Source organism: Convolutriloba macropyga, unplaced genomic scaffold, assembly GCF_964194025.1.
Source record: "Convolutriloba macropyga unplaced genomic scaffold, txConMacr16.3 SCAFFOLD_764, whole genome shotgun sequence".
NCBI classification, from domain to species: Eukaryota; Metazoa; Xenacoelomorpha; order Acoela; family Convolutidae; genus Convolutriloba; species Convolutriloba macropyga.
In genome coordinates, this window is record NW_027452243.1 from 64,677 (window position 1) to 85,218 (window position 20,542).

Below are 20,542 nucleotides of genomic sequence, written 5' to 3' on the forward strand. Positions count from 1 at the left end.
GTGATACGTTGATGGACGGTTCGAAGGGTAGTCTGGTAGGTACAGGTTTGGGGGGTTTGGGTGGGGTAGGTTCAGGTTTCGGTAGGTATTGGTCAGATTTCGGTAGGTACTGATCAGGGTATGGTATTTAGAGGTCCGGTTATGGTAACAACAGGAATTTGTATGGCGTCTTCAGATATATGTACACGTTCGAGTGACACTGCAGATTTGATAGGTTCAGGTATTGGGGACAATTTCCATCAGGGTTCCAAACTCTAGCTAGGGCAATTTATCCAAATGGATCGCTCGCTCAACGACGTTTAGATTCAAATGGCTCCGTTAGAAGAGTTTCTGTGAAACTTCATGTTTGCTACAAGTCCAATTCAGGAGTTTGGCTCTTTAAGATGGCATACCTATTGGTCCTTGCCGATATAGCAAAAGGTGAGACAAAAATGCATCACCTACTTGCAATTCCTGAAGACGTTGCAATCAATCTTCCGATGGGTATAGACAATTATAGCGACATTAAAGATCATATCCCTGGCAGTTTTATGAAGTCTTTAAAAGATCTGTTTGAAGAAACTGTGGGGAAAATTTTATTGGGCATTAAAAAATCGTTGGTCTTCATAAGAATTCAACAAAAGCTTACCGAATGTAATTTGACGTTAGATGACGTTTTCATCATAAATTTGTTGCTATCATCACTATTTTGCAGTTAAAGCAAAGTTATGCAAACCTCTTAGGGTAATATCTCGGGTGCAGCAACCTCTAGTGGTCTTCTCTGAATTCGCATAGCCGCTTAATTATGCGACAATTCTTTTGATTTTCTAACTGACACATTTCCAATGACATCACTAAATAAGCCAATTTTAGATAAAACAAACTTCTTTAACAAAACGTAGAATAGTCAAAAAAAGGAAATCAAATTTTTAGCAAAATGCCGTTATCAATTTCCATTTCCTCTTTGCGGAGTACATTTCTTTTCGCATTCTTTATGGCAGATATCTAAGACAAACTTTTTTGGTTTTTACTTCCTGAATGAATTCAAAACTACAATTTATTGTGATAACTTCACCTTAACTGACAACTAAACTCGTCTTTCTACAGAACAATCTTTAACAAAAGCCTAAGTTAGCCACTTATCCGTACAGGTTGTTAATCATAATTATCTTTAATTGAAAACAATAGAGTAAGAGTAATCATAGAAAAATTTTCAATTTTTTTTGGTGACGGTAATCTTGATTTCGCCGCAAAAACATAAAAAGGTTCACAATAATAAAACATCCTGGATACAAATTTTCTCTCAATAACGACATTTGACACCAGAAAAAGTGAAAAAAATGATAAAAAAATGCCCTTGATGAAGTAAAATCGTTTCATATAACACGACCATCGAAGAATTCTTATTCATCTAATTCTCATTAGTTTTATTGTCCAGAAAGCTTGGAATTGTGTTTATTCTTTCTTTATCTAATCGCAGACGTTTATAAAGACAACTACTTTATTCAAGGCGAGACAAGCGTTGCTTTTACGTTTACATAATTTTAGAAATTCAACAATGACTCAGCCATTTTGTTCAATTTTCTGTTCTCGCGTCAAAAAATTGATCGTATTTCGAAGAAGCCGAAAATCTTCTCAAAATAATTGAAGCACAATTTTTGTTACAACGAAAGAGTGCTATCAATGAAGTTAAATTCATCTTTTTGTCTGTTTAACTTATTGTTCGGAAACAAAAACAAACAAAGCCCCCCTATTTATGAAAGAGGAACAGACATATCAATTTGAGTCCAGTGACGTTCAACGTGAACACTTACATCTTTAATCCTCCATAATTTAAACCAAATTTTTTCAGATCAGTGATTGTTTTTTTAGAATAGAAGTTTTTTGATTAGTTAAATGGTTTCAGTTTTTTTACTGTTTTTCCGTTTGTCCAAGCAAAACCAGGTGGAGTTTTTCAGAGGCTCTTGACGATAAATTTTAACAAAGTGAACTTACAAAGATTTTGTTTACAACTTCATCACACACCAAAATTGCAGTTCTCTAAACTTCATAGTTTTTTATATTGATATGTATTGCTTTGCCGAAGAAGTTTTGTTGAACAATTTGTTTCAACCAAATACAGCAAGTGTTCAATCAATGAATACACTGAGCAAAAAGGTCATGCGGAAAAAATATACCTACATTTTTTTTGGCCTGAGACTAAAAAATAGCAGCACAAAACAAAGAGACAATTTTATCACCAATATATATCAATATAAATTCCTGACAGCAGTCAAATATATCTTAACTTTTTAATTGTTTGATAATGCTGTATGCAGTTTTTAGAGGTGAATGTATCAAGTTTAATTATGTAAGAAAATTCAAATCGTTCAAAATGAAATTGTAAATGTAGAAGTCATTAATTACATGAATCCATGCTTTAGCTTCATAAGCTGTGTTGATTGTCTGTTTTGCAATAGATTTCTCTGTATGCTAACATAACAGTAAAAGAAATTACCATTGTTTTAAAGTGAAAAATCTAACTAAATTTAAAGTTAGGATTGCCCAACTCCTATTCCCTACAATGGTAACCCGTAACAGTCAATATATACCTATTAACGAAGCTAAGTACCTAATTTTTCCCTCACACTAATCAAATTCAATTGCTTTGTTACAAAAAACTTTGAGTCGAAATTTACTTTTGTTTGACTTCTTAAATTTGTTTCTTCTTTTCAGTTGTCCCATTATTTTCCCTGTACTGGTGATACGTTGATGGACGGTTCGAAGGGTAGTCTGGTAGGTACAGGTTTGGGGGGTTTGGGTGGGGTAGGTTCAGGTTTCGGTAGGTATTGGTCAGATTTCGGTAGGTACTGATCAGGGTATGGTATTTAGAGGTCCGGTTATGGTAACAACAGGAATTTGTATGGCGTCTTCAGATATATGTACACGTTCGAGTGACACTGCAGATTTGATAGGTTCAGGTATTGGGGACAATTTCCATCAGTGTCCCGAACTCTGGAAACAGCAATTTATCCAAATAGATTGCTCGCTCAACAACATTTAGTTTCAGGTGGCTAAGTTAGAAAAATTTCTAAAAAGTTTCCTGTTTTCTACAAGTCTAATCCAGGAGTATGTTTCTTTAAGATGGCATACGTTTTGGTCCTGGCCGGTAATCAGTCTTACGATGGGCGTAGACAATTATAGTGACATCAAAGATCATATCTTTGGAGGTTCCAAGAAGTCCAAACAAGATCTGTTTGAAAAAGTTCTTGGAAAAATTTTTATTGGACATTAAAAAATCGTTCAATTTCATGAGAATTCAATGAAAGCTTACCAAATGTAACTTGACGTTAGATGACAAAGTCATAAACCACGTTTTAATGCAAGCAATGCCAAATTCTGTAAAAATGACACTCTCAGGCTACCTAAAACTAGCTGTTGAACAACTTGTCACATTAGTTGATAAAAATTCACAGCTACTCAAACACTGTAGTTACCACAGCTAATTCAAATGTATTCGCAGTCTCTGCAGAGATCCAATCCGCAATCAATGGAAGTCAACAAACCTGTAGAAAATTCAAAGTCAAATAGATCAATCGAGAATACATTTAGACATTTCACAGCAGGTAAAGGATCATAAATTGTCGCTATCGCTACTATTTTGGAGTAAAAGCAAAATCATGCAAACCTCTTAGGGTAATCTGTCGGGTGCAGCAACCTCTAGGGGTATTCTCTGCATTCGCACAGCCGCTTATATATGAGACAACTCTTTGATTTTCTAACTGACACAGTTTCAATTACATGAAAAACTCAGCCGACTTTAGTTAATACGGTTAAACTTTGTAACTCCTTCCTTAACAAAACTTAGAATAGTCAGAGAAGAAGCTAGTTAAATTTTTAGCAAACTGCCGTTATCAATTTCTATTTCCTTTTTGCGAAGTACATTTCCTTTCGCATTCTTTATAGCAGATGTCTAAGACATATTTCTTGGTTTTTACCTCCTGAAAGAATTTGAAAGTACTGTTAATTGTGATACCATCACCTTAATTCACAACTAAACTAGTCTCTCTACAGGACAGTTCTTAACAACAGCTTAAGTTAGCCACTTATCCGTACAGGTTGTTAACCATAACTTTCTTTAAATGAAAACTATAGAGTAAGAGCATTGAAAAAATTTTCAAATGTTTTTGGTGACGGTAATTTTGATGTTGCGGCAAAAACATAAAAAGGTTCACAAAAAAAACATCCTGGATACAAATTTTTTCTCAATAACGACATTTGACTCCAGAAAAACTAAAAACTGCTAAAAATGCCTTTTTATGAAGTAGAATCGTTTGGTATAACACGATCATCTAACAGATCTCATTCATCACCTTTGCCTATAGTTACAAAAAGAATTGGCAATTAGAGACCCTGCGGTGACTATCGTTTACTAAAATGCATAACTGTCAGAGCTATTTATCCAATGCCTAAGTTCTGAAGGACTTTACTTCAAGTCCAAAAATGAAATTTAGCAAAATTATATGTGTCAAAGCATACACTCAGATACTGATTCACTCGATGACATAGGAGAAACAGCAGTAACGACGCCTTTTGAGTTTTTCGAATTATTCAGTATGCAATTGGGTTTAAAGGTTGCAAGAAAAACATTTCAAAGACTCCCCAACAAAGTTGCTGAGAATAAATCAGATAAGTTCAGACGACGCATTGATAGCATTCTCTATTTTTAGTTACCTCTTTAAACAATTGATCCCCTGTTAACAAAAGTTAATTAATATGGCTTGCGAATCAACCTAAGCAAATGCAGGTTGTATAAGGAAATTGATAATTTCTTAGGATTTCAAGTTTATTTTGTTGGGATTCAACAACCTGCTTCTAGGAGTGAAACTATGATTTGTTAAGAAGAATCGCAGAATTACAATAAACTCCACAGAAAAATTTTCTTTTCATGGGAAGCATTTTCCGCAATACGCAGAAATTTTTGTACCCTTAAGGCATTTTCCTAACTGTTTTCTTAACTCAATTTCACCAATACAAAGAAAGAAAAGAAACAAAACTAATGTGTTTTTGATTGCTATGGAACCCATTCATGATTGACTTCCCAGCATGCAGAATCTTTTAGCGCAAATCAGTATGTCTTCACCATGAAACACCTGAAACCACCCGATCATTAGCAACAAATGCCACAGAAATAGCTATTGGTGCAATTATTAAAATTGTACAAAAACCGACCGAAAACCGACCATTTTTCTTTAGGCGCCTATTATAGCACAAGCAGAACGCAATTATAGCACATTTGACAAAAAAATGCCTACAATTTGTGCTGCATAGTTAAATTTTGTTATCTCATAGAAGACAAAAACTGACATGAAAACTAACAGACATGAAACTGATAGCTTGAACTTATCGTTGAATCAGCGCATCTAATAATCACAGTCTACGACAAACTAGACGTTTTTTATAGCTGAATATATTGATGAAATTCGCCATTTGTCTGAAAAGGAAAATTTTGTTTCCGATTGCCTATTTGGTCTTTCAGTTGATAAAATGAACAAACTCCAATAAGATCTGGCGTCTACATCGACGTTTCGGATCTGCCAGTTATAGCGAAAAGATGAACCAATTTTTTTTAACTCAAACGGTTAATGAACATATAAACGGAGTACAAGAGGTTGAGCTTGGCAGAGAAAATATCTCTGCGGTAAATTTGCGTTTTCACGACCTGTTTTATCTCGGGAGTGTCCCTTATTTATTTTCAACTGGTTCCATAAATTGATATGAACCGGATTGGAAATTTGTAAAAAATGGTTGGTGTTCTAGCTAGACTTACATGATCAAATCTGGCCAAAATATCAAATTATTTTGAAAACAACGTGTTGAATGCCAACAAAACAACATTTCAAGACACACAAAATCTACGACATGCAAGCTTAAGGACGCTATAACGTGGTTCATTCATATACATCTAGATATGATGGGACAAACTTCAGCAGTTTCAGATTCTCCTAATAGGTATCTAGCAACGTCTACCAACAGAAGGACAAAATAGGTTGAAGCAGAACTTGTGTCATCAATTACAGTTGATGTGATGACTAATGCTTTTTTTAAGTTCGCGGATTTCTAGAATTGGTTTGCTTTTATTTTTAATCAAAGACTGAGGTTCTCAATTCAAGTGTTAATTTTTCGAAGGCTTAGCAAAACTATTGGTTTTTGTCGGCTGTGAACAACTTCTTATCATACTAAATCGCAAGGTAAAATAGAAATGTTTTAAAGAACACTCAGAAAGTATTTATAATTGGTTAAAGCTGATTGGCTCAGAGCCTTGCCTGTGGGCTCAGAGTCCGAAAAAAAACACACGAAATAGAAATTTCTGCATTATCAGTTGTTGTTCTAATCCCGAATTTCGTTTTCAACGAAGAATTGGAAACAATTTTTTAGAGTATATTCGCCAGCTTCAAAATTTTCTAGATTGCTTAGTTTTCACCTCAGAGATATAAACAAAATCAAGTTCCGAAGACAATTTTTTAATCAGAAAGAACCCTCTGAATATTCTCATGTCTTGCTTTGTGTTGACAGTGTAAACCAATAGAGGCTTCTCTGGTCCACTTGAAGTAGTCTCTTTCAATCATGAAATGAAAACAGCACAATTAAAAGTGAATGGTTTGAGCCAAACAGTTAGCATACAAAGGCTAAATCCGTGCAAATTGCCTTTAGCCTTCAAAAAGAGCCATCATACGAAAAATAATGCAAAAGAGAGCCCAAATAAGGGCAATGGTGTGACAAAACAAACTTTAATGCTATTTTCTTGGCTATCAGCAATGTAATCGAGCAATGCTCAAATGCTGAAACAACATTTGCCCCATCGAACGGTTTCAATTAGTATGTGATGGCTTGGGAACACATCCAAAAGGCTAATGCGAGATGATATTGAAAATTTTGAATTATCAGCCACCCCTAGTCTTCAGTTTTCAGTCCAAAATTTAATAGTAAACAAACAATTTGACTTGTGAGCACATTCGCCTGCTACAAGGTTGTCTAGACTGTTTAGTTTTCAACTCAGAGAAAAACAAAATCAAACGCCAAAGACATCGATTTTGTTGAAAAAAAATCTCTCTGAATGTCCTCATGTTTTTCTGAGTGGTAATTATGTACAACAACCATCAAAACCTCTTTATTTTGGTTCACATGAAGTAGTCTCCTTCCATCATGAGTTGAACACGGCACAAATTAAACTGAATGAATTGAGCCAAAGTTAGTATTTAAATTCTAAAACCGTGCAAATTACCTTTAGTCATCAAAATCAATAATCAATCAAAAAACAAATGCGAAAGAGAGCCCTGTTAGCAGCAATGCTGAGACATTATTAACTTTAGAAGAGCACTGTTGTCTTTGTTATGAGCCATATAATAAAGCAAAAATCAAAAATTATAACAAAAATTGCCCAATCGATTGGTTTTATTTAGATAATGTTGGTTTTAAAAAAACATATTAAAAAACTAATGGTTCTTCTCAGTGTGCAAAAGACTCTCACTGTCAAGCATTGGCGTAATGGAATTCAAAACTTCAGTTGTAGTTGAACAATTTTGCCTTTATGTTGAACAACTGTTTCTAATTGCAGCTTTTGTAGATTAAGTTTGAACCACTAATATTCTCCTCCGTTATTTTTTGTTTCATGAAACAAATTTGTCCGCTGCATTTGAATTGTCTGTAAAGAAATGTGCTACTATTTACAAAAGCAAACAATCTCAAAGGCAAATTTTGTACGGAAAAAAACAAATATTCCTAATTTTTGACTGAATTCATTCATTTAGGACAAATTTTGTCCTCTTTTACGATAAAAATTTGGCTAATTTTTTTACTCACTTTTGAACATTAATCGACATTTAAAGATTTTGTTTGCTATTACTGTTTTTCCGCTTAACATTTTTATGTTTTCCATTAATTTTGTTATTTTTGGTTTTTTTAGGTTTTTTTAGGTTATTTTTGCTTATGCTGCTTTTTGCGACGTGTACGAGTTACTGGGTAATATGGACAAGTTATTGCGAATTGTGGAAAACCTGTGGGATAATCGGGTTCTCTTTGGTGGATGTTCTACATTTTTCTGTTTTTTTTTGCAAGTTGTTGTGGATATTCTAATTTTGCAGTGTTTTGAACATGCGACACTCAGGACGTGGGAGATATTTGGGTAACAGTAGTATTTAGAGGTCATTGAATTAGGAGGTCAAAATTATCTAAGAAAAGAAAAAACGTTCCAAATGAAACCTAAAATATAGAAGTCATTACTTATACTTAACCACGTTTTAGCTTCATAGGCTTTGTTGATTGTCTTAATTACAGTTGATTTCTCTATCTGCTTCCATTACAGTAAAAAAAATATACCAATTGTTTTAAAGGTGAAGTTGTAATTGAATATTAATTTAGAAATCTTCAACTCCTACAACGGAAAAAGAAAATAGCTAAACGTTAGTTCTTGGGTGTAATTTCCAATTATCAACAATTTTGCATTATCAGAAATTTTGCTTATATATCATTAAAAATACAAGACTTCATAAATTTGCATTTGAAAATTAGACTTTAACAAACCATATACAAAAACCAAAGATTTATTAACAAGACTGTCCAGCGAACTATTAGGCCCGAAGATTGTTCTCATTTTCACAGTCGAGCTTCCGCTGAATATGAACAGTAAGTTTGGTTTTAAGAATAACGCACTGACTGCGTTAAATTTAAGTAGTATATATGCTGAATGAGTTATGCGTTCAGGGCTAGATACTGAATGCAGTTACAATTAACTTCATTTTTTTTCTGATCACTTCATATAAAAATTATTACATTATCAAGCATAACTTGCATAAAATTCCCGTTATACACTCAACGTTAGTTCGGCAAGAGTTTTCTGAAAACAGTTCACCGTGTCAGAAAATCCTAGCATAAATTTGACACTTTTAACTTCTTGTCGCCTCTTTAAACTGTAATAATTTCTAAATTTGAAGTTTTCAATACGTTCCCTACGTAATTTAAATATTTCAACATTCTTTTAAATTTTTAAGTTAGTCTTTTTCGTAAAATTAGCAGAACTCTTACAAAACTCAGCTCTTCCTCGTTATAATCCGAAGGTAAAAAATGTTCTAGTTTAGGAAATCCGAACGTTCAGCTGATTTCTTTCATTAGTTCTTTTTTTTAAATAGATGTAAGTGTACAAAAATATCAAACACTGAAAAAATAAGACCATATCGTACTGAGTATATATACTGAGCATGGTCACTGTTTTCCACACACTTGTATTAAGATCAAGAAAATAAGCGAGTGCTTAATACGGTGACATGCTCAAACGCTGATTTTTAGGTCGGTAGTTTTTCGCATTTCAAGTGTTTGTAGAATGGTGACAATTTTTTTATTGTAATCCTTGAATTCTTCGTCCCTCTTTTTCACACTTTTGATGTCGGCGTTTGAGGTAATACAACTGTATGTTGCAAACACGTGGGAAAAAATTAGCGACACAATTTGCGCGGTTTTGGGGCATTAGTCGCCAGTTTACCCATTTCTACTGTCCTCACAATTTGCGTCAAGGATTTAGCGAATTTTCTTTCGATTTATTTACATTTTGAATACAATGTTCGCTTAGTCACTGCTGTCAGCAATTGTGGTTTTCAAATGAGAGTGCTGAAGGTGTTGAGATCATTTGGCTTTTTTGAGAGCGTTTTCAAGAGAAGTTTACGCAGATGCTTTATGGAATTTCAGAAAAGATGTCGTCAGAACGTGTGAAAACTGAGACATGAACGTAACGAAATTCTGTAAACAATGCATCATATAAATGTGTGAAAATTATGTAGAAGTGGTAAAAGTGCAGATGCATTTGTAAAACTGAATAATTTGTGTAATAAATGTGAAATTGTGTCAAAAAACGTCATTCCCAGTACTCAAACAGCTTTTCTCTTGCAAAAACTGTCGAAGTTATGCTTGGTCAGCGGAAAAGTGGTACAATCAAAAAGGAGGAGTTTATCATTCTAGGGACTGGGATTCGAGACTAGGGTATGGTACTGAATAAAATATAAGAAATGAGCTAAAGATTTCGAAATAAAAAAAGTGTAGAAATTGTTAAAAAAAAACGTAAAAGCCGGAAGATTTATTGCTTCAATAATTTGAGAAGTTTATACTTTTTTCTTCATGATTCATTAAACCCTGCATATATTAACATCATATTAATTTACTCCTATACCAAGTCACCACGCACATCGGCATTCCATATTAAAAGCATTCTTTGCTGATGATAAATCGGATAACTTAATCCCATGTTCGGTTGTGGTAGTTTCTTAACAAGTCCTGAGGACTGCTGAGGCCTAGCCATGGCCCGCAAGGCATGAACTAATTTTTGTAGGACCAATGTTAATAGTATCAACTATATAAACGCTTCTTTAAGCGCTGTCAGAATATTTCTTACACAATTTTTGGATAAAAATCCCGAAACGGTAAGAAAAGCGGCCCATAGTTCTTATTCTTTAAAAAACTTTGGAACAAAAATGTCTTTTATTAGATCAAAAGTATTTTGTGATATTCAATTACTCATAATATACGATAATTATCCTACTAACTAATTTTCCTGATTTAGCATTCTAAACGTGATCTCGTGGTGATTCGAATTGACATTCTTCAATTTGACATCCTTCAGTGATTGGTGTTTTCGAAATTGGGGTAAACGGATGTCTTGGAGATTGCGAGATCATCAATAAAGAGCCCCTGTACAATCGAGTACTGTTTGATTCGAAGTGTCAATTTGTCCTCTACGCTCATTAACGTGAATCCGTAGTTATTCGAACGGACAACTGACCACTTCGGCTTCGGAATCGAAAATGGATCATGGATCTCTCGACATCCGGCAGAACCTGATATGACGTGAACAGGGTAGCGTGGGTTGTGGTACTCGCTTATGTTCTTAACCTGAAAAAGAAAATTTGAGTATAAATTTAGAATTTTGTGGAAACGCATATTAATTTGCTTTCACAGCATGCGCTATTTGAGCAGACCAAATAAATGTAAAAAAGCTTTGTAAAAGCCTTGGGGTTCTTTTGAGACGCAAGGAAAGTTTAATATATTAGGATGTCCGAGATTTGGATTTAGAATTGTCAAGTCTAAAATCAGACTTCGATTAAGAATTGCCAAGTCTAAAATCAGACTTCGATTAAGAATTGCCAAGTCTAAAATCAGACTTGGATTAAGAATTGCCAAGTCTAAAATCAGACTTTGATTAAGAATTGCCAAGTCTAAAATCAGACTTGGATTAAGAATTGCCAAGTCTAAAATCAGACTTGGATTAAGAATTGCCAAGTCTAAAATCAGACTTGGATTAAGAATCGCCAAGTCTAAAATCAGACTTCGATTAAGAATTGCCAAGTCTAAAATCAGACTTGGATTAAGAATTGCCAAGTCTAAAATCAGACTTCGATTAAGAATTGCCAAGTCTAAAATCAGACTTCGATTAAGAAGAATTGCCAAGTCTAAAATCAGACTTGGATTAAGAATTGCCAAGTCTAAAATCAGACTTCGATTAAGAATTGCCAAGTCTAAAATCAGACTTGGATTAAGAATTGCCAAGTCTAAAATCAGACTTGGATTATGAATTGCCAAGTCTAAAATCAGACTTCGATTAAGAATTGCCAAGTCTAAAATCAGACTTGGATTAAGAATTGCCAAGTCTAAAATCAGACTTCGATTAAGAAGAATTGCCAAGTCTAAAATCAGACTTGGATTAAGAATTGCCATGTCTAAAATCAGACTTCGATTAAGAATTGCCAAGTCTAAAATCAGACTTTGATTATGAATTGCCAAGTCTAAAATCAGACTTGGATTAAGAATTGCCAAGTCTAAAATCAGACTTGGATTAAGAATTGCCAAGTCTAAAATCAGACTTGGATTAAGAATCGCCAAGTCTAAAATCAGACTTCGATTAAGAATTGCCAAGTCTAAAATCAGACTTGGATTAAGAATTGCCAAGTCTAAAATCAGACTTGGATTATGAATTGCCAAGTCTAAAATCAGACTTGGATTAAGAATTGCCAAGTCTAAAATCAGACTTCGATTAAGAATTGCCAAGTCTAAAATCAGACTTGGATTAGACTTGCCAAGTCTCAGCCCAGACTTGGATTTAGAATGCCATGTGTAAAAAGTGACATGATCATTGTTCTGAATCAGTAATGAAATAAGACTTGGATAGACTTGTCCAGTACTGAAATTGACTTGGCGTTAGGTCCGGGACTTTTTTTCGTTTTTTTATTCTAAACTTAAGAAAACTTTGGTGTGGTGGTTGTAAATACAGAAGAAACCATCGCTATGTTTGTTTTTAAAGAAATGCGCAGATAAATAAAGCTTTATAAGCTTTATTAAACAAACAATCAGACAATCCAGATGACAAAAGACTGTGGCTCACGTCCTTATTGGTCACAAATAGTCATTTTACCAAAGATTTTTGAAAAAAACTCTAAATATTTGAAAAAAAAACTCTAAATTGGGTGAGTGCCAGCCAGACAATCTTTGCTCATATTTTGCCCTCTGATTAAAAAAAGTATTTTAAGCGAAACTGCTACAATTACGTTCGATCATTCTCATTAATACAGAACTGTAACAAACACCATGTTGAAACCATCAAAATACTTTGAATACACAAAACCTTTCGAACCTTTTTTCATGAACAAACTTTGCATTTGAAACTTAATCATACACTAAGTTAAAATAATAGCTAGAAAAGTGTTTTCTGTAGAAGAAAAATAACCTTCTGATAAGCATAGTTGTATATGGGGTACAATCGTTCATAGTCGTGTTCGTGGGCATAAAATTGAAGGTCGACACCATTTTCATAAAACAAGTCTTCAAGTTTGTACTCGGAATGTTTGTAGCCTGTTCGCATTATGCTGTCACGTTTTGTGCAGTCGTCTCCATCGTGGCTACTGCAATACATAGGTCGGTGGGCCATTGCAACTATCCAGGGTCTGGCGTTTCTCGCATCTGGGGTGTTAGCCTTGGCCAAATCTTCAACCAGCCAGTTGTACTGGGCCTAGAAACGAGACAGAACAATGTTCTCGTCAAGTTACTATTTATGTATTTTTGTTACGTATATTTTTAGCTTTGGGCATTTTCAGCTTTACTTAGCAAGTTTATATGTATCAAAAATTTATTTTCATGTTAACAGGCTCTGCAAGACTTATCTGAACTATGATAAAATTTTAGTTATATTTACCCAAGTGTTGCTATCTGAAAAAAAACACCTCGAGATGTCGTCACTGATTTAAAAAATGAAACAAATTGAGCGAGTGAGCTAAAAAAAATACCCCAAATCTCTCAACTAGCCTCTCTATACTGTAATTTGCTTCGTATTACTGCATCATTAAAACATTCCTGCTAAATCCACCGCAGTTCTTGCATTACACTGACTCCTCGGACCGGATTCTACAGGCGATCCCGCGAAACTCAAAGTAATTTTTCCCAAGAAACTCTTTGTCAAGAATAGAGAAGCTATTTCACCTGTAGTTGTCCGATGCCGTAGTTGTCGTAGAAGTAGAACTCTGAGCTGAACATGACGAAGTGGATGGGTCCCAGATCGAAACTGTGGTAGAACACACTCGGGGGAGGAGAGGTGAATCTGTTCACGTACTCTGTGAAGTTATCATACTCCTCGTGGTTACCAACTGCCACGTTGTAGGGGACCTGAGAAAATTGCAAATAGCACGACAAGAAAGTAACTCTATAACTACCCGTTCCACCCTATATCTCTTAGCTTGGTTAGAGAGAGATGAACCACCCAAATGTAATGGTGACCACTCGGTCACATCGTAATTTTGGTCTAGACCTTTACGTACATATACTCAACTGATTGATCATTGACCTCGATCCGGATGCTCAATTATTACTACCCGGGTCGAGGTTTGGCGGTGAATTTTCGTAAGAAATGCGGTAAAATGCGGCGAAAAAAAATTTCACCGCGTATTTCTTATATCTTTTTGCGGTGAATGCGGTGAACCGCGGTTGATTATTTATTTTTACCGCGTTCTCAGTATTTTAACAAAAAGTTATCGTCCTCACACGGGCTCGAACCTCTGACCTCCTGCATGACTTCAACTGCTTAGTCTACTGCGCGAACTGTCACTGACGTCTTTGAACTATCTTGTAATATTTCAATTTATATCAGAGTGAGTAAACTTTGGAAATCATATGCGGTGAATTTTTGTGAGAAATGCGGCGAATTTCGCGGTAAATTTTTGTAAGAAATGCAGTGAAATGTGGTGAAATATTTATTTTCACCGCATTCACCGCAATCACCGCATTTCTTACAAAAATTCACCGCATTCACTGCATTTCTTACAAAAAATTACCCAAAAACCTCGACCCCGATAAGACTCCTTATAAGCGAATCGAACAAATTTAACTCTGAACCACTGAACTGAAGCGATTAAAAACCTACAACATTTTGAAAAATTTGTTTCTGCCAATTTCAATTCCCGATTTCCTTTTTTGTCACAACTGAGTCTAATTGTAGTTGAAAAACACATACCTCATTTAGATGAGTGGTAAGACTTTCCTTCAAAATTTTGATTGCTCGAATAATAAACAGAGTGTTTATTTCTAAAAAACTGTGGTTTCAACTTGCAGAGACCTTCAAGTTCTTCAATTCAAAAAATGTTAACTGCCTTAAAAAGAACTTTAAGCTAAAAACATACCAGTCGTTTAGGAGAGTATTTTTTGGTTTGCTATCTGGTAGCCTCTATCGAACCGTTTGAAAACGATGAAGGTTTTAAATTTCTAGAATAATTTATCATGTCAAACAATAGCAACGATAGTTGGAATATAGCTTTACAAAATTTGTAAATGATTTCTTTTTTGTCCGCCTTAAGAACATAGTGATTACGAAAAGCCGCCAAAAATCGGCCGAAAATCGGGTTGCGAAATTCTGGGAAAAAAGAACCCTTTTTTTATTATTTCAAATACCTCGAATGACAACAGCGCTGAAATTAGAGCTAACGAAACTCATTCAATAGACTAATGGCGATTGATTTCTCACAATGTTAGTTTTTCCGAACTCAAATATATTTCACAGAGACATTTATAAAGAGTTTTCATTTCACAAAGAGTTTATATAAGTGGGTGAGAAGAAATACAACTAAAAAGGAATTAGAAATTTTTGAAAATTTATGAGTAACATCATCAATGATTTTTGCATATGAAAGGGATTGAAAAAGTTTTCCAATTCAAAGACCCGATAGCGAAAAAATATCTCGTAGCACAAAGATAAAATCCGATTGATAATTTAAAAATATTTTTTTTAATTTGGAAAGAGAAATAATATAGATTATTTTGCGTCAATATGATTTTTGCAATTTTTTGTTATATTTGAAATTATTTTTGGGCACAAAAACAGAGTAGAGTCAATTGAAGCTCTTAGATGTTAAAGGCAGTATCCATATATTTAAATTTGGCGCTAACATTCTTTGTATGCATCAAATTTTCTAATAACGTTGATGATCTAATTTTCAATCACAATTTCAGATTTTATTAAACTACCTTTTTTGACGCCCACAAATTTTTAGGTGGAATTTACTTGATATACTAAAATTTTTATTGTATATTTATCCCCATAAACGATCGGGTCTTTAAGTTTTTCCGGGAAATAATTTAATCGTTTAAATAATGAAATAGATGAACAACGACACCCTGTTAAAGGTCTTATTAAAGCATATTTCAGTTAATATAGTTGAAACATATAGAGCTTTTGATAGAATTTTTCTGTTCAGTAGTGAACAAAGATGGAATAATTAAAACAAAATTATTTTATTTTTTGTCGAGCTTTTTTTAATCAGCAACAAAAACAAAAAGAAGAATTTCCCTGTTTTCTTCGCAACCTAGTTCAATTGATGTTTTGAACTCTGACCACATTATAATCAATCTTCGATTTAACTGATATTGGTCAGTGAGTTAAATTTAAAAATCACGCCCCAGAGAATATTTCAGGCGTGTTGTTTTTGCTTGTAAATCGTGACATAAAAGCTTTTAGACCGTCAGAAATCATTATTTCATGAATAAAAAATTCCACCAAATTTATAAAAATAAACACCAAAATTGACAATTTCCAAAACCCCAAATTTGAATAAATACCTTAACATAAAATTTAAAGTTACGTCCAATGTCTCAAACAATAAGTTCTGATCAGAAATGGATGATAGGCATAAATGATACCAGTGAAAAAGGGAAAATGCATGCTTTTAAAAAATACATACCCTGGTTGCAATTGGTTGGATCATATTCATGAACACGTCTCCTTGCACACCGTGTCTCTCGTACATGTCATATGCAAAGTCACCAATATGTAATACCTAAAAAATCAATTATTTACAAGTTAACTAAAGCAAGCGTAAAAGCACAGTGCGTTCTTCTACCGTTGTTTGAGGCTTGCTTTGAAAAATGGTTAGAATTAAGGAAAAGGTCAGCCTGCTTTGCTGGAAAGCAGACACACGTTTTTTTTTTTGGGGGGGGGGGGGGGTGGGGTTGTGATTGAAGTGCGCCCGGGTCCTCAAACTGGAATTGCACCTTACTTAGCCGAATGATAATTTTTGAAACAATAGATCACAAGAGATCCTTCAGATCAAAAGAGAAAAAAATAGATCCTTCAGGTTCCATTTGTAAAACGACAACTAAACATTAACCATATCATAAACTCCGGCATCTAAATCCTGGATGAGTTTTGGGATTGAGACATGATTCATCACTCCCAGGTCCCCGTAGATAGCAAAGGTGGGATTGTAGTCTGGGGTGTCTGGAAATGACTTGAAGGAGAACACCACACTCTGCCTGTCTCCACTTGTGACGTAATACTCTGAACAAGGATATAATGGTTAGAACTCTCATTTAACCACACAGTTTTAAAATCTACATTACAAGGTTCTACCTGTACCGTTTTCAATTAAATTTTATTACTTTTGAAACTGCCCAGGTTGAGGTCCCAGACGGAAAGTCGGTATGTCCAGACAGTCCCAGACGGAAAGTCGGTATGTCCAGACCGTCCCAGACCGAAATTCGGTATGTCCAGACCGTCCCAGACGGAAAGTGCCTATGTCCAGACTTTCGTGCGTTCACCAGACTATTCAGGCGTTCATGATCAGACTTTCGTGCGTTCATCACACCTTTCGTGCGTTCATGTCCAGAATTTCGTGCGATCACCAGACCTTCGTGCATTCTCCAGACTTTCCTGCGTTCACGATCAGACTTTCGTGCGTTCACCAGACTTTTCGTGCGCTCATGTCCAGATTTTCTTGCGTTCACCAGACTTTCGTGCGTTCGCCAGATTTTCGTGCGTTTGTCAGACTTTTCGTGCGTTCATGTCCAGACTTTCTTGCGTTCACCAGACTTTCGTGCGTTCACCAGACTTTCGTGCATTCTCCAGACTTTCGTGCGTTCACGATCAGACTTTCGTGCGTTCACCAGACTTTCGTGCGTTCACCAGACTTTCGTGCATTCTCCAGACTTTCGTGCGTTCACCAGACCTTTCGTGCGTTCATGTTCAGACTTTCGTGCGTTCATCAGACCTTTCGTGCGTTCATGTCCAGACTTTCGTGCGTTTTTCCTTGTTTCCAGACCCTGTAAATTTGAACGCACGACACCCCCGTCGTGCGTTCATTTGGGTCTGGACATATCGACTTTCCGTCTGGGACCTCAACCTGGGTGGTTTTTGCTTTTGTATTATTGTAAAAGTGGACAATGCCTTCTGATCCTTAATCCATTTAAGTGGTCTGTAAGTCACAGTCATTTTATTCAGAGGTAGCCCTATTCCCTTACCGATAGACGTTAGCCTGGTAATTAATTCGTTGCATATTTTAATAACTTTCATTAAGAGAATCGGTGATTTCTTGGAAAATTTAGAAGTTGTGTAGAACATTGTGTAGCAGATGAAATACTGAATGTACACCTCCAACCAATCAGAGACATGGAAGACTCTATTCTCTTATATATATATATATATATATATATATATATATATATATATTTATATATATATATATATATATATAATATATATATATATTGCTTGCGCGTCTGACTTCAGTCAGTCTAATAGATTAGATAGTTGCACTATGTGTACATCTTATACCTTAACTCCGGTGATATGTATATCATACACCGTTATAATTGAAGTATACCACCTTCAGTGTTTTATGGAGTCGGTAAGTCTGGGAGAACTAGTTAAGTCTACTTCGCGCGCAAAAATAAATAGCCCTAATTGTTTATATTTTAAGGCTGTTAAAGGGCACCCAAATAGGGTCTGCCTTAATTGTAGGGGTTAAGTAGTTGCGGTGTTAAATACTCATTGCGTAACGTTTTATGCGATCAAAGGAACTCGTGTCATAAATAAATAAACTGTGTCATAATCTATTCTTAATTAAAATTTATATTCATTTAAGCCATAATTTTTGGGTACAAATATTATGAAATAATTTCTTTCTCATGGTAATTAATAACGTTTTCAATGAAAAATTTTTGCAGATTTTCATTTTTGTCAAAATATTGAGTTTAATTCTTATTTGGGATGCAGCAAAATTCGGTGGTATTTTTCTGATAACCGACGGACTCTTAATAAATTCATTTGACCAATTTTTGTCAACTTATGAATAGTTTTTTGGCTATGTTAAGTACAAAACTTTTTTTTCCTCTCTTTAGGAGGTCATTTGAGTTTTGATCACTTTGTTTTTACGTCTGAATACTTTTTCAAGAATTAATTTTCCACTTCTTACAGCTTTCTATCAATTTGACTTACTCTAGAAGGACACAAGAGTGGCAGCACACAGAAAAATTTCTCGAAATACGATTTTCAAATTTTGCCATTTAAAAACTATTGACTGGAGCATATGTTTTGGCTCTACACTGCGTTGGTGAATCATATTAGCATGTTTATTTCAGAAACTGAATACAGAAGCTCTGGCATCGCTGAATTTTAGTCGCGGTTGGTAAAAAAATTTAACTGATTAAAACTTACTAGTCACGGTTTTTCGCCGTGTTTAGAATTAAAATATTTTCCTTCAAAACACATTTTTCGAAGTTATTAACTTTCATTTGGCAAATTTCAACATTATTTTGCAAATAGTAGTTTCACCATGTTAATATATATATATATATATATATATATATATATATATATATATATATATATATACTCGCACTTATCACGCTTTTCCGCCATCCATCTCAACAACGCGTCCCATATACAGAAATGAACGGAATTTAACTGTATCAAGTTGCATAAAAGCACCTCAGTTTACTAGTTGCAGATCTTATAACGAGCCTTTACGTATACAATTACTCTTATGAGTTCTGTAACAAGATTTGGTCTTCATTGAATAATATTGTTATTGATAACAAAACTACCCAAACCATGGTTTAGGCTAATTGAAACTGTTCTTGCAGAAAAGGGAGACAGTCCTGAAAGGACATATTTGCCAATTGTAATGAATTAATGTTTACCATAAACAGTGTCTGGTTCCAGGGGTTCTAAAGTAGCTCTGAATATGTAAGTGAGTCTTGTTATCCCGTTATGTTTATGAGGAAAGACAGTTTTGGTGGCATTGACAGTGATAGTGGTTGAGTTGCTCTTCTCCTGACCATCAGTTGAGTTTGATATCCAGAATGTTGCAGATCCCTCACCCTCGGCGTATAGCATAGTAGCAAAGGTCACAAACATGGATTGAGCTTGACCTGAAAGTGAAACCAATTTTAAATACTATAGCTGAGTTCACTTGTCTTTGTTGGTTCTGATGTGTTCTCAGATCCTAATGTGTTCTCTAGTTTACGCCAACATTTTCGAACGTTACGCGACAAGGGGTACAATTTTTTTTCGGGAAGAATTCAATTATTTTCCAATAATAAAAAAATGCTAATCAAAAAGTTGTGAAAAAAACTGTAAGTAAAAGTTGGTAAAAACTGGTAAAAGTTGGTAAAAGTTGGTAAAAAATGTAAGTAAAAGTTGTGAAAAAGTTGGTAAGTAATTACGTGAAATCCGCTCGTAGTTCTAATTGTGGGTTGAGAATTTTCGGGGCTCTGGATTCATCGCAAGTTTGGATCTGGTTTCATAGCAGTTTTGGTTATCACAGTTAATTGTTGGTGTTGTTGTGTATTTTCCCTCAAGTAAAAAAAGAGTTAACATAATTGGCTGAGTGGTGACAGTTTACCAATGCCAAAATACCCAATGTGCATGTAGCCAATTTATTCTTGATCTTCTCATTCTTCAGCATTTAGTATTTAGTCGTTCAGGCACCTACTCACCTGTGTAAGAGAGATGAATTTGCTGAGGACTGTAGTTAGAAATAATCTCCCCCTCTCCACCAACGCCATCAGTATCCGATGCAATACCTTCTTCGTCACCCAGGTGGAGTGAGGATTCTATACCTGACAGGCTCAACAGACAGCCGCACCACAAAATCCATTTTAAACTCACCATCTTCTAGAGCCAACTTTTCAGGCCAAAGAATGAGTCGATTTTGAGATTATGAGCAACCGATTCTCCAGAAGAATTTGTGTGATAATAATGATGTTATGCTTGATAATTTGAATT

At 34.9% G+C, this 20,542-nt stretch overlaps 1 protein-coding gene across 1 annotated transcript; it reads right to left on the reverse strand.

Annotated features, from left to right (window-relative positions):
- Nucleotides 1-10,466: 10,466 nt before the first annotated feature.
- On the reverse strand, nucleotides 10,467-20,528 carry LOC142357324 (acid phosphatase type 7-like). Its single transcript, XM_075408972.1, has 7 exons — nucleotides 20,254-20,528; nucleotides 19,456-19,686; nucleotides 16,647-16,816; nucleotides 16,221-16,316; nucleotides 13,474-13,656; nucleotides 12,725-13,006; nucleotides 10,467-10,896 (listed from the first exon to the last, which is right to left on the reverse strand). Exons 1-7 carry the CDS (start codon nucleotides 20,426-20,428, stop codon nucleotides 10,624-10,626), a joined length of 1,410 nt encoding a protein of 469 aa, XP_075265087.1. The 5' UTR covers nucleotides 20,429-20,528; the 3' UTR covers nucleotides 10,467-10,623.
- Between the last annotated feature and the right edge of the window lie 14 nt (nucleotides 20,529-20,542).